The 14,342-nt window shown below is 48.9% G+C and overlaps 1 protein-coding gene across 1 annotated transcript in view; it reads right to left on the bottom strand.

The window, feature by feature from the left end:
* The window catches only part of TPRN (taperin), a 22,801-nt gene extending 8,466 nt beyond the window's left edge, over positions 1–14,335 (bottom strand). The window contains exon 1 of the mRNA XM_019510353.1: positions 13,260–14,335. Within this exon, the coding sequence (XP_019365898.1) occupies positions 13,260–14,144 (885 nt within the window). The 5' untranslated portion in view covers positions 14,145–14,335. The remainder of the gene's footprint in view (positions 1–13,259) is intronic.
* Positions 14,336–14,342: the final 7 nt, after the last annotated feature.

The raw sequence follows: 14,342 nt of genomic DNA on the forward strand, positions 1-14,342 counted from the left end.
GGACATGTGGAGATGCTATAATGTCTACCAGGGGCTGTCCTTTTCTCTAGCCAGCATACAGCAGGGGCAGAGTCCACTCTTCAGTGACAGAGCAAGACTTAACCCCCTGTGAGCTTGCTGAGGGTGTGAGAGCTGCTCCATGCAGTTAATCTGCAGCCAAGACACTGGAAAAACAAGTTTTTCCTTCATTCTGCCTTCCCAAAACAAAGTGCATATCTTATCTGTTGGCATATTATACGCAAGAAATACAGTATTTATTCTAGTGCCTGTCCTAATTTGCAGACTGCCCCCAAAGTAGGGCTTATACCAGGACAGGTAATTTTCATCTAGTAACATACTGAAGTTGGTTGTCCTGCTATACATCCATCTCTGGCTAGTGCAGTCAGCCTGGAGTGAGGGCCGACACCAAGTAACTGCAGCCACATGCTTACGCCAATGAGAGGCATAAGGTGACTCCACTTGACACTGTGTTCATTCCCACCTGGTTTACAGCAAACAGTAGCTGAGCTATGAGCAGGGAAGAGCCCTGCAGCTGATAGAAGGAACAAGCAAGCTGCAATAAAGTGCTCCAGGACTCACCCATGCAAGACAAACACTAGAAGAATAGCCCTTTGGTTGCAAAGGCCTGGGCTTTTGGGAACCAGCTGCTTACCAGATACAGGACTAGTATAAACAGGCTCTTCTTCTTTTGCTCAGCAATCTCCATGAGATCAGCCTCCCTAGCTACATTGGGAAACAGCACTGTAATCCTTGATCTGCCTACTCCAGCTGCCATGAGGAAAATGCAGGAAAGATTTATGGGCTTCGCACGCACACAAGCATTTTTTCCCTTGGCAACTGTGGGTCGGTCTCAGCAGTAGCACAGAGGCAGAGAGCACTGCCCAAACAGGAACTAAAGGACAGTTACCAACAGCACAATAACTCAAGATGGAGTTTGGCCAAGACACCTGGTTAACGCCCCTGAGGAAGAGTGCCAGGGAATCGTAGCCACCACAGGGAGCCAGGACCACAGAGAGATGGCACTTCTGGCAAGCACATCACAAAGCGTACCAACTCCCAACATCCACAAGACTGCCTAGCTGTTTCCCTTTCATGCTTCTCTTCCCAGCCCTTCCCTTGCCCTGTTCAGGGGATAAAAGCCTAAATGGGCCATGCATTAAAGATGGGCCTGCAGGGATGCTGCTCACTAAGGGGGTCTACTATTGGGTGCCTGACAGGATGCTCCAGGAATCCTGCAGGAAGCCAATGGGCATTTGTGAGGAACCTGCAACTGAGGGAAATATGGATTCTTCACAGTTGTGATCAAAGGATGCCAGGAGGGTTGGTTCAGGTCATGCTGAACCCAGTCAAAGTACTGCCAGAATCCCCATATAACGTAATCCAATCAAAACAGCAACACAGGAATCAGGCTCCAACTTGTAGAGTCAGAAGGAAGGAAGCCAGCTCCTCTTAGCCAGTGCCTAAGCTATGTGCCGGCCTTGGCAGGAAAGCACTGAAAGCACCAGCAGCCCATTAGCCCTAGCAGATTTCTTCGTTCCACAGAGCGAGTATGCTTGAGACCAAGGCAAAAAGGATTTGCCTGCCTGACGCTGGCCGACCATAACCAACCCTTCTCCCCCAACACCAAGATGCCATTAGCAGTGAGCAAACAGCCATGCCACACTGGCTGCATCTTGAATACTTAGACTGACTTCTCATTGTTTTATTCAACCAACTTGCTTTAGCTAAAGCCATCCCATGCAAAACACTGCACTCAAGCCAAGAAACATGCCCAGGCATTCATGCTTTGCCCTGCAACCCACAGAGAGGGGAGAATGAAGGCACACTGTGTGCTGTTGAACCACATGATGCCTGTCACCACGGTAAACATCATCTGTTTATATGCAGTGGTTTACAGAGAACACCCTAGTCTAATGCAAAGGGAGGAAAGACCAGGACGTAGATTAGACTCCCCGCGGCAGCAGCAGCAGCAGCTGCCATATGTGGATTGCTCAGATAAGATTCTTGATTTCTGTACCAAGCCCCTGGTATCGGGCTGCATGGAATGAATGGCAACACCCAGTACAAAGTACAGGACATGCCTTGCTGCGAATTGTAGGCAGAGCAAGTCACAGAGGCCCTGCCAAGACCCAGGTATATGGGGCTGGGCTAGCACTCCCCAGCACACAGGGCTGCCACAGAGTGCAAGCCCCCAGTACATTAATGATACAAGCCACATTTCCAGGAAGGACTCTGTCTCTAAGCCAGAGCAGGAGCTGGTCTGTTGCAGACAGGGAGCTACAAAGATTCCCTTATACCTGAACAGGCTTCAGTGTTGTTTTGAACCACAGTCAGCTAGACTGCTTATTTCCAATCTGTACCCATAGTTCAAATATGGGGTTTAAGCTAAACTGCTTACTAAGCAAGCAAGTTGAGCTTTGCAGGCGGCCTTACTTTTGAGGAACCATGTAGGGAATTTCAAGAGAGATTTCTGAAGTCATGAAATGCACTGTTCCCTGAACTGTTCTTCCCCCACAGATCACATCTTCTTGACTTCCACATTGTGGGGAGAGGATGTCAAAGTGTTTCCTGAAAGCACTGCGAGCACACCCTCAGCTCCAGAGGAACCCTCTTCTTTACTGATGGGCTGGGATGGAGCAAAACCATATTTATCTCACAATGTGCTGGGAGCAGGGGAGCTCATGCCAGGCAGGAGAAGATGCAACAGAACTAGCCAGAGGCATTTCACACCAAGGCTGCTAAAGCATCTCCATCAGCTGGATTCCTCCCTTCCCTTAACCCCAGTCAGTTGATCTGCACTGAATCTAGAGGCAGGAAAGAGACTGCACCACTGTGCATGAATCAGTTTGGCAGTTAGCAGAGATGGGATGATACCAATTTACCAGCAGCCTTAGTTGCTGATCACTATGAAGTTCAGAGGAGGTCAGTGGTGGCTGGACTTCCTCACATGCCCATGATGCAGCAGTGACCAAGAGTTCTCCTCTCTGATGCAGACCTGGCAAGTCACCCACAGCTGCCTAATAATCCTGAAGCACCAAAGCCACAGGGCCATACTGAAGCCAAGGCTTGTGCAGAATGGCACAGCTCTGTGGCCCAAACAAGATACAAGCTGACTTCTGGGTGCACCTTCATGGTGTGTTTTACCCTCTATAGTGCCCTCCATGGTTTCAGGCCAAGAAAGAGAGAAATCAATTGATCACCTCCTCATGGAACCCATCACCTTGAGCACAGATAATGAAATGTGTGGGAGGTGTCCTCCTGAAGCCAACAAACTCTGCTAGGCTTCTTCATTCATTTCTAGGGGGTTATAACCTTACTGAACCGTTCCAAGCCTCTTCACCAGCTTCTAATCAGAAGACCATCAACCTGAACAGCAGGTAAAATAATGGCAGGCTGTAGGCCTCGGCACTAACAGCTTTAATCACAGAGCTGACTGGACAAATGCCCACATGAACTTTCACTAACTAGTCCAGAGGCGGGAATCTACACCATCTGCATGCACTACAGTCACTTCCAGTGCAAGGATTTTCATGCAGCCTAGAGGCAGTGTGATTAGTCCCACTAGGGTTATTAGCTGAAAGCTGGCAATGAGCTTATCCTCAGGGGAGAAGTGAGGGCAGAGTCATGTTGCTCAGGGGACATTCCTGGGTGGCCAAGGACTGATAGTATCATGCTTGGGAGCCAGCACAGCCCTAGGGAAGCTGGGGGTTTACATCCCTAGATCAGTATTGTGATAGCAGAGAATTTAACAGGGTCCTGAGAGAGCTGTCCAGACAGTGATCCAACAGTTCTTCTGAACAGGGCATTTTACCAGAAAATAAAGCACAAGGGCTTTCACAGTCCTGGAGCCCTTCTTCTCCAATGTGGGCATCTCATGACAGTTTGATGTATCTAGACAAAAAGGCTCACTGTTGTGGGTAGCAGAAGCTACCAAAACAAAGGAGCCTGCTAGTCGCTCCATCACAGAGGTAATGTATTGCACCACGAGGGCTACATCTACAGCAGAGGTCTTATGGGTGCCAGGAGGGCCTCATGCAGGATTTGACTTATCATGCTGGGTAACGTCTAAATTCCTGCTGTACTATTTGCAGGGGAAAACGCTGCGGATGTGGACACTAGTTACTTCATGCTGTACTTATCTAATGCTGATGCCCTTCCAAGGGCAACACTGAGTTTTTTTCAGCAGCAGTTGCCATTGGTTGAGCCTCCACCTCTGTTTGCTTTTGGTAACTCCATGGGTTTGCACTGGATGGAGTACACTAGGGAATGCCGCACTACCGGAAGGAGACTGATCACCTTCAGGATTGCACTGCCGCTCCCATGTCATGCAACTGAACAAGAAAGTCTCCCCTTACAAAGGCAACCCATGAAGCCTGCTCTGTGTAATCAATACGCTGAAGCACATGGTAGATGGGAGCGATGCGTGGGGACTAGAAATATTAAACTCCATGTACAAGACACAGGGAAGAGTTTCAAATTCCTGGTGAGCAGAGATGGTGTAGCAAGAAGTGCACCAAGCACATCAGGAAGCAGAGAAGTCTCCCAGTGCCCTGTACTATCGGTGTTACCAAGGAAGTGATCCAATAGCCTAACTCCATGAGTTCATTACAGCTTATGTCATTGGTTCAGAGCAACATAGCTCTCCCAGCATCAGGACAGTGATTACGTTCCCTGCAGATATGCAAGAGGGATTCTGCTCCAGCAGTTTACTTAGTAAACCATGATTAATTTATGTAGAGTATAAGAGTTGAATTCGCCTCATTTCCCAGCCTCCTTGCAACAGATCTCACCTAGATGCATGCAGACAAGAGGCATGTCCAGAGAGAGGTCACCATGTCCAAAACCCTTAATGCTACAGACAAACCCAGAGAGAACTGCACTGGTAGAAGACAGACACTTGGTAGACAGAAGACTAGAAGGAAATCTGCTAATCAAACTGAAATGCCAATCACTCCTGTATCATTGGGGGTGGAGGGGAGGGGGGTGGTCTCCATTTTCAGATCTGAAAGAGAGGTGCATTTAACTCTTCTCAGACCTAGAGTGGGATAGAAACCTCATTTTCGGGGGGGAGGGGGGGACAAACTAGGCAGAAAAAACCTTCTATACTGAAGATAGAGGTAGTGCTAGTTTGAAGTCAGGCAGAAGGCAGAGCAGGGTGGCACCTTTGTGACAAACTGGTTCAGAACGGCATAAGCTTTTGTAGGCAATGAACTACTTTGTCACATGCATGCCACAGAAGAGCTTCTTCTGTTCAGTGCTGAAAGACCATTGTCGATATCCCTGACAAGAAGGTTTCTGAAGAGGAATGAGGAAGTCTTAGGAGCAACAGCAATAGAAAACTTCTTGTCTTCATAGGTTTGTCTTTGTAGGTACACTAATTCTCCATTAAAGAAGCTTCACAAATATTTCCTCTACATAGATTGGTGGCATGTGCTGACTGGCCACTCCCGCTTGCTGGCTTCCGAGTCCATTCTGGGAAGGCCACTACCCTACACTGGAGAAAGTGACTGTTAAAATAAGTCCAAGTGAACACTTAGAGACAGAAGGGAGTGACCACCCACCTTCAACACTGAGAGTCTATTCCAGCCCACAGATTAAGGGGACAGACTAAAGGTGTTTTTATATTTAATCCACATTCTCAGATTCCAGAAGCACAAAGTCCTTTAAATCTCAAGCTTAGCTCTTGCGTCAAGAGCTTACTGAGCCACAGAGCACAGCGCAAGCTGCCTCCAGAGGCCTCCCCTTCTGTTTGTGTAACAGCATCTACTTTAATTCTTCTGTCCAGCTCTTGTACTGTGGAAGCAGTAGGCAGAGAGAAAAACACAGTGGGGGGAAGTTCACTACTAACATGACTGCAGCTATTAGAGAGCACACACGTGAGAAATGTTGCTCACGCCTCCATGACCATGACTGCCTCTGTCAGAACCAAGCTCAGTGCTGCCTAACCGATCACTCAGAGCCATGTGCTTCAGTACAGTGCCATATACCTTCTCCTTTCCTCTCTACCCTCTAACACATCAACAACATAAGAACGTGCCACTTCTGTGTGCCCATGCCCAGCCAACAGACTAGGTTAAAGAACATAACAGGATCCAGGTACAGTTGCTTCATGGCCCTTCTCCCCTCCCCTCCCCGACCTAGACACAGCAGCATTGTGGCAAAGCAGTGAAGGGACCACTCCTGAGAGCAGTTCAGTGCACTACCTGAGCCACTGAAGATCAGCTAACCAGGAGGCTGACCAGGACTGGTGCTGACCATCCAAGACCGGATCTTGCCTGACACAGGACTTTGGCCACTGGGCCCACTCAATAATATACCTTATGCTCCAGTGTGTATTGCTGCCTGTTCTTGCAGACTCTGGGAATTTTCCTCCTAGGAGCAAGGCAAACATTAGCCCGCTGTACCAGACTGGAATTGAGCAAAATGACAGGAACCTGTTCCTGGGACACAAGCACTAAGCTAAGGTCATGTTTCATGGTTCACCTTGCCTCCAGCCTGCTGAAGGGTAGTGCACTATGTTCCTGCGTTGCTCCCAGCAGTTCAACTCCACTGTTGGCCGAAACTGCAGAACGGACTCCAGGCAGCCATTGGCATTCCAAGCCGCATGCCTCCTCGGAGCTGTTCTGAGCTGATCGAAGCAGAGCTTAAGAGGCTTTGCCTGCCTGCCGGGCAATGGCTCCCACAGGAGCTAGCTCCAGCAGAACCTGAATCAGTAGGAAGTTACAGAGCACCAAATCCAACCCTCCCAGAACCAACAATTGCTGGTCCATCCTGTCCCTCATTCTGAGGAAGAGTTTAGAAACAACTGTATTTTTGTTGAGTGCAGCAGGCTGGCACAATCTCTTATCTGATGCATGCGTCAAGATCTTCCAAGTTAGCTCTGACAAACACTGGGAAAGCGCTGGGTTTAGACTGCTATTCCTGGGATGTGATGCTCTCTTCGATCTGTATCTGCATAGGCTGCTGTATGCAGCAAGCTGCCAACTGTACAAAACAGCACAGGAACAAGGCACACTAATGCTATGACTTCCGCAGGTTCTCCAGCACATTCAAGACCTACTCATCATTCATAAAACTTCAGATGCCCTAGGTTTGAGCTACAGACCTCTTCTAGTGCAGCATCCCTCCCAGTTATCACTGAGGACAAAGTATGCATCAAGGTTTGAGGTGAAATGCAAATCTGAAGACACAGGACATTACATTGAGCATAAGCCTTGCTGCTTCCAGACATCATATAGAACCTGCATGATAACAGAGTTCAGCCTACAGGCCACCTCCCAACAAGAGGCAACAGAAAACTTTCACACAAACTGGCACTCCTCAGAGTCCTCCTTCATTAGTCAGACTCCACACCCTGTTGTAGCCTAGCACCAAAAGGCCAGTGATCATCAAGTATTTCACTTTGATTTGCATGTTGGCAACACCATGTATTTTTGGCAGCTGATCTGGCTCTAGAAACCAGCTTCAGAGCATTCATGTGTGACAGATTTTAGCTAACCTGTACCAAGTGCTCAATGAGCTCCAGCACAAGACTCCCATACACTCTGGGGCCCAGTGTCTTCCCCCTCCCCTGATCACTAGCTCTCCTTCCCAAAGTTGCTCTTCTTCCACGAAGTCAGGCCCATGAGTCATCTATCACCTTAATATGCAGAGATGCCTTCACCTGAAGGACAAACCATCTGAATGCAGAACAGGACTGTGCTTCTCCAGTCCTGCCCCCCCTGAGTAACAGAACAACATGATTTGTTAATTCCCTCCTATACCCTGCATATATCCTTCCCACAGCAGTATTTGACAAACCAGACAGTGCTTAGCTGCCTGAGTAGGGCATGCTGGACTCATAGCCCAGCTCCCATGGATAGGGCAGTGGGTATGCCAGAGCCTACAGCCAGGGGAATAGTACTATACATTTGTTATAGGGTCAGTTTGCATCATGTCATGGCTGCAGTACAAATATTAGAAGCCAGGCTTTTGTAGAATCAGGAGAAGAAACAGAATTTCAGGCCAAGTCTTGAGCTTCCCATATGTCTCATCACTTTTATGTCAGGTACTAGAGCAGGATGAGGGGTCCTGGTCCTGTCATCTCATTCTCAGCCAAACACAGCACTATGGCTCTTTGGGGAATGGAGGAGAGCAGGGCAATAGCAAGGGTTGGGTGCTCACCCAGTCTGCATAGGATCTGCAATTGGAACGGGGTCAGTTGAAGGTATGGATGGCTTTAAGAGCAGGGTCTAAAGCAGATGGTGCATCTCCCACACAGGCTTAAGAGTGTCTGCACACACCACAGGTGGCAGAGCCTGCTGTTCTGTATGCAAACACAAAACGCAATTCAAAACAGAACCAGTCAGATTTTGTGCTATCCACAACCAAGGCGCACTGATGGGCAAGATTATCAGGATGAGCACTACTCCAACTGACCACTGTGTAGACTGTACACAAATGAATCTCATGGAGAAGGGATATCCCCACAGACACCCTTCACTAGGACAGGGAAGAATTTCAGTGATCAGGTTCATGGGCAGAATTGCCTTACTTGCGTCACTAGGCAATACTTTAGGTTTCTAGACAAGCTAGTTTACATCCCTGCAGCACCAACACTAGTGGCTCACATAGGAGGGGAATGAGGGGAAACTGTTTGAGTCTATAATGTAGAAGCACCCCCCCCAACCCCTTGGGGTTCCAGGTCTCTCTCTCCCCATACCAGCTTCTTCCCTCTCCTGAATATTTAGCCGATACTGACATCTCCAGCCCCAAGGTAACCAGCTGCCTCTTCCTATTGAACTGTAGCTCCTGGAAGTGACAGCTGAGCTGGTTCACCCTTTTCAATATATATTTTATTTATTTGCAGACTTCATGAAATGCCCTGATGCCTGCAATAGCAGCAAGAAGCCAGCTCTCCTTGGAGCACTGTTATAACTGGTTCCCAGAAACACCTCTCTCCCTTGTGACACACTGCCCTGCAGAAATCACAGGCTGCAGTGTCAGTGAAGATCAACCAGTGGAAGGGCACTGGAATTTTGGAACGGGCTCCTAGCCACAGCCTGCATCTGTTACTTGTACCAGCACAGTGCAAAGCCATTCCTTGCCCTTGTCCTTCAGGACTGCTAGGAAGGGTGCGACTGAGGTGACTAGTTTGCTGATGTTTACGATACGGATTTCCCATTGCTGAACAGGGGCCCAGAGCACTGGGCCACAGAGTTGGAAGTGGATTTTAAGTGTCTGAGGAAAATAAAGTTTGCATTTTATAGAACAAGTAACATGTCTGCCAACAACTCCTTTGCAAACAACCTCTCTTCACTGCAATATTTTTAACGAGCATGTTTGCAGAAGGGAGGAGTTCTTCTGGTTCAAACACTGAAAACTAGGCCACACCAAAACTCAGATAACAGAATCAGCCTACATGCCACATACCCCACAGACACGTGGGGTGACCAGTCCATAACACATCAACAGCCTATCATCCCAGCATACAAAGCCAGAACCTCAGGGCATGCTGAAAACTGTGGGGTCCCCAGGCTCAGGGCAGGCTTAGGTGGCAGCTCTGCCATGCAAGTCCCTGCACAAAGTCAATCTCAAGGCTGGCGTTACTGGGGAAACTAACAGGAGACTCAGTTTCCCTGAACAGCTCGAGTACAGGGAGCTTCCCATTAGCTGAAGCTTGAGTTTCAGGCCTCACTGGGTCTACACGTTCATTAATGCACTTTTGCTACTGAGCATTAAGTTTAGTACCGCTAATGTGAGGTACTAACAAAATGTGCATTGGGCTGCCCTAATGAGGAGTAGCAAAAGCACATGCTTTTTTTTAGTAACACTTAATGCGCAGTAGCCTAATTTTACTGTGCATTAACATATTAGCACAGTTTTTACCATGATGTTCTAATGCGCAGTAAAATAGGTTACGGTGTGTTAAAATGCACATGTACATGTGCCCACTCACACCAAAAGGAGGGGAAATCCCCTGAAATTTCCTGTGCACTAGAAACCCTGCTTTTCAAACAGCTCTGCTTCAGAAGAACTTACATGAAACCCTCCCCACTCTTACAAGGAAAAACATGTGGGAGCAAATTCCACACCAACTCCTGACATGTCAGTCATTAACCATAGGCAGTCTCAATGGTCCAAATATTACGCCTCTTCAACATCCTGCATGCTAAGAAGAAACAATTTTTTTTTTTTTTTTTAATTGTGCGTGTCAGGCCAAACCAGCTCTGAATTCCATTGGCTGAGCAGAACTCGGGTGTTAAAGTCTGTGCGGCACTACCACTGGCAAGTATCCTTCCTCCCAGAGTCCTCAACCTGGAGCTTCAGATACTTCCAAATCCATGGCAGGAAGCCTATGTGCAGGCTCCAAGTCTGAAGGTCTTAGAGTTCGGATGCCCCCGAGTCTTGCTTGCCCTTAGCCCAAAGGCCAAAGGAGCAAACTAGGGAGAAATCCTCCAGTTTCCCTGCACTCTTAATTACTCTTTTATCACCTGGTAGCCAGTAACCCACACTAGTTTTCTCAGGCTACCACCCATGATACAAGCCGTTATCTTCTCTTCTCTTCACATTTTCCTCTTCTTCCTCATTCCCATCTTAGATTCCTGAATATTTCATGCTGCTCCACTGGTTTTGTGCACACTGCAGTTCACTGGCTAGATGTTCCTATTTAGCGCCAAGCTGCCTCTTGAACTTTAGCAGCTAACCACTGCTTTCCCTGCTCTGCTGGTTCTCTCACTTGGCAACATTCATACTTCCAGACTCCTATGACTGCTGATGAAGCCTCTGGGATGAATCTAAGCATTTTAGCCCTTCCTCATTTTTGGCTTTAGGGCCTTTCTGATGAGCTTCTGAACTTGAAGTTGCTCTTTGCAGAACTTAGTGTCACCCCAGACTTTTTCATGCCTCCCACCAAAAAAGGCGGATCCACAGAAGCAATGTGGCTATTGCTTACTGGCCACATTATTGAAAATTTATGAACCAACTCCTGCATTCTGATTTAGAATCAAGCCATGACACCTGCCATCCTTGTGGCCTCTTGAACTAGCCACCAGCCATTCCTAGATTTTTTTGTTTTTGTTTTTAACTTGCTGAGAAACTGCTCCTCAGACCATGTCCCCATACAACTCCCACTGATTATCTGGATAGGCAAGTTACTTATCATGATAAAATTACATTTAGTTACTTTGTGGAAAGTTGTACGCCCCGTGGAGGGATGTTAACAAAGCCCGTGTCAGAACCCTTCCAGATTTTTTGTAGCCTCATGACACAGGCGTGTACTACCTCTACTGGTTTGACAGTATGAGCTTCCACTCCTCAAACTGAATCTCTGTGGGACAGATTCTCAGGCATGAGATTTCTCCCCATCTTTACAGCCATCAGTAGTTCTTAGCTGACCCTCATTGCTTTATTTGAAGTCTCCAAAAGTCTTGCAGTCTTCAAGGTAGTCATCATTACAATGCCCCATTACATAGCTGGAAACCTGAGGCAAAGAAGGCTACATCACCTGCCCAACCTGACACAAGGAGTCTGGGGCAAGTCCAAGCCAGACAAGTCCCAGGTAGCACCTGCCACACGACACCATCCTTCTTGACCACCTTCTCCCTCTTATCTGATGTGGGGATGGGGGGAAAACCATTGTGCACAATTTGTTGATAGCTGTGGTGTTGGCTTTCTTTTGGGGGAAGCCAATATTCCACCCAACCATCCAGGGCACATGAAGAACACAGCCTCCTTTACTTCAGCCTGAAGGTGGGGGCTATCTATGGGAGTTTGCCTATCCCCATATTCTCCCTTGGTCCTTTCTCCATCCAATCATAGGCCCAACTTCCTCAACTGGGGGAGGATTCTTAGGAAGGCCTATTCCAAAGGGTCTTTACTTCTCAAAAACTTCAGTCACATGCCCTACAGTCAATGCATGCCCACTCTGCATTAATATAATCCAACCTGAATCCTAAATTGCAAGCAGCAGCAGCAACCAAGATGCTAGCCAAAACTAGTCCTTCTTTAAATCTTTTCTAAGATACAAAACACTCTTGGCCAAGCCAAGCCCCATCCTGCCCCTCTGGACAACCACACAAGTTAAGATGGGCATATGGCAACAGTTGTGCCAACCTGCCTATTCCAGCACATGGTCCTTCCACCAGCACTTTCACTAGATGTCACCCTTGGCTTCATGGAGCACACAAAAGCCAACTTAAAACCAGTGACACTTGGAAAAGTAGCAAGTGCAATTCATCTGATTCAGGAGATTCCTTAAAAAAAAGAGTCACACCTCAAGCTACCCTATAAACTCCTTACAAAGCCTTCAGTTCAGCTACTGTGATGTGGAACCCCCTCCCCACTTTAGTTTGGGACAGGCAAAAAGCAGCTGGCATCATTTCACTTGCAGTAGTCAGTGACATAAGCCTTTAGCTACTAGGCACCACAATGAGTTTTGGTACTAGATGAGCAATTCAAGCCAGCAATTCTGTCTCAGCAATAGCCCATTATCACGAAATGACTGTGTCTTTGTCACAAAACATCAATATGCACAAAGCACAATTCTTCATCCAGCCCCTAAAGTTGCTCCTCAACTGGTGAGAAAATCTGGCATTTATTGAGCGAGTCTTTCAAAGGCCTCTGGCTGCAGGCCACAGAAACACTGTTTCCTCACAATTTTTCAGAGCTGCCTGTGAATTCCACCACAGCCACAAAGAGCAGGTGATGTTGTCACATCAAGGAGTGTTAAGCTGGTGCCACCCCCTCCCTGCTTACAAAGAAGCTGACTTCTGAGCCACTAACTCAGACACAAAAAGTGACGTTTATGTTGGATCCTACGGGGTATGGTAGTGAGCAGAGCCAAGTTCACTTTTGGAGCACAGCCTTTAACACAGCACGTGGCAACAGAGAAGAAGAATGAGATTCCCTTCCCCACTCCCTTCAACATCTTCCTTTCTAGACTCATTCTCAGGGCACATATGATTTAAAAAGGCAATGCGGTAGAAAACTCTAAAATACAACTTTGCTCTGAAAAATTTGCTTCAGAAAGAGAACTGTCCTTACCACCAGGGACCACCTCCCATTCTGATGACAATTTGTATAACCCAACAGAATCAGTCTCAGCCTCCCAACAGATGTGCCACCTCTGCAGGGCTGACAGGACAGAAGCAGTGAAACCTATCCAACACCCTTCTACCCAGCCACACTTAGGACAACCCTGATTACACCCCCCTGATGCATACTGCTTTGAAAAGAGCCATTTTTAGTCACTTTTCAGACAGAGCTGCTGGGCAACTAACCTTTTTGCGACGGGAGCCCTTCTTGCTGATACAGGACCTCTCCAAGGACAGGTAGCCACCGATCACTTCAATCTCATGCGCTTTCGGGTAGCGTGTTTTCAGCAGGGGCCCTGGTTGGGAAGCATCAGGGCTCCTGCAGGGTTTGGGCCTTCCTCGAATCTCCTCCTCGTCCTCCACTCCCTCATTTTGCTGGACTCTGCTGCCATCAGTGAAGCCTGCCAGTCCAGAGACAGGAGGCTTCCTCTTGGGTACTACAGTGAAGGTATGGCCCCCTCTCTGAGCAAAGCCTGGGGAGGCAGGGTAGGGTCGGAAGAAGGGCACTGCTGAAATCTCCATCTCCGTACCTATACTGGAGGCAGCATCTCGAGGCACAAGTAAGTCCTTGGTCCCTGCCACTGCAGCAGACACTGAAGACAAGTCTCCAGGCTCTGGCTCAACAATGTCATCATCAATGTAAGTCACGGGCACCAGAGGCTCTGGAGATGATTTTGGGGGAGTGACGGGCTCCCTCTGGGCCTTGAAGGCAGCTGGCGAGGGCTCTTCCTGTTGCCCACGCTCAGGCTCCAAGGGCAGCAGGATGCCTGTCCTCAAGCTCTCGGCGGGAGCTGGCGGGCACAGGGCCTTCGCCCGGGAGGGCACAACAAGGAAAGAGTTGCGCGAGTTGAGGCGTAGGTTGGCCAGGGCCTGAGCCTGGAGGTCATGGGCAGGGATGGCGGCCAGGTCCGGTTTGGGAGACCGGCGGATCTCGAAGGAGCCGCTGCTGGCCTTAGGCGCGGAGGCAGAGAGCGGCTGGAGGGCGCCGGGGGTGGCACTGGAGGGGGCCGGGCTGGCACAGGGTCGAGGGGACTGGGTCCCTTCAGCCCCCTCAGGCTTTGGCCGCTGCATCTTGGCTCGGGCAATGGGGGCGCTGGGTGATGGCACCGGGGGCACCTTGGCCACGGGCACGTGGGCGCAGGGGCCGGGCTCCGAGGGGCCGTTGGCGAGCGGCACCGGGGGGCGGCCACGCGGGGTCACGGTGAAGGAGTTGGAGCCGATCTTGTGCAGGAAGCAGCGGGGCGGGGGCGAGCCGGGGGCGGCCGGGCC

The sequence above is a fragment of the Gavialis gangeticus genome, unplaced genomic scaffold (assembly GCF_001723915.1).
Source record: "Gavialis gangeticus isolate Ggan-Ray unplaced genomic scaffold, GavGan_comp1, whole genome shotgun sequence".
NCBI classification, from domain to species: Eukaryota; Metazoa; Chordata; order Crocodylia; family Gavialidae; genus Gavialis; species Gavialis gangeticus.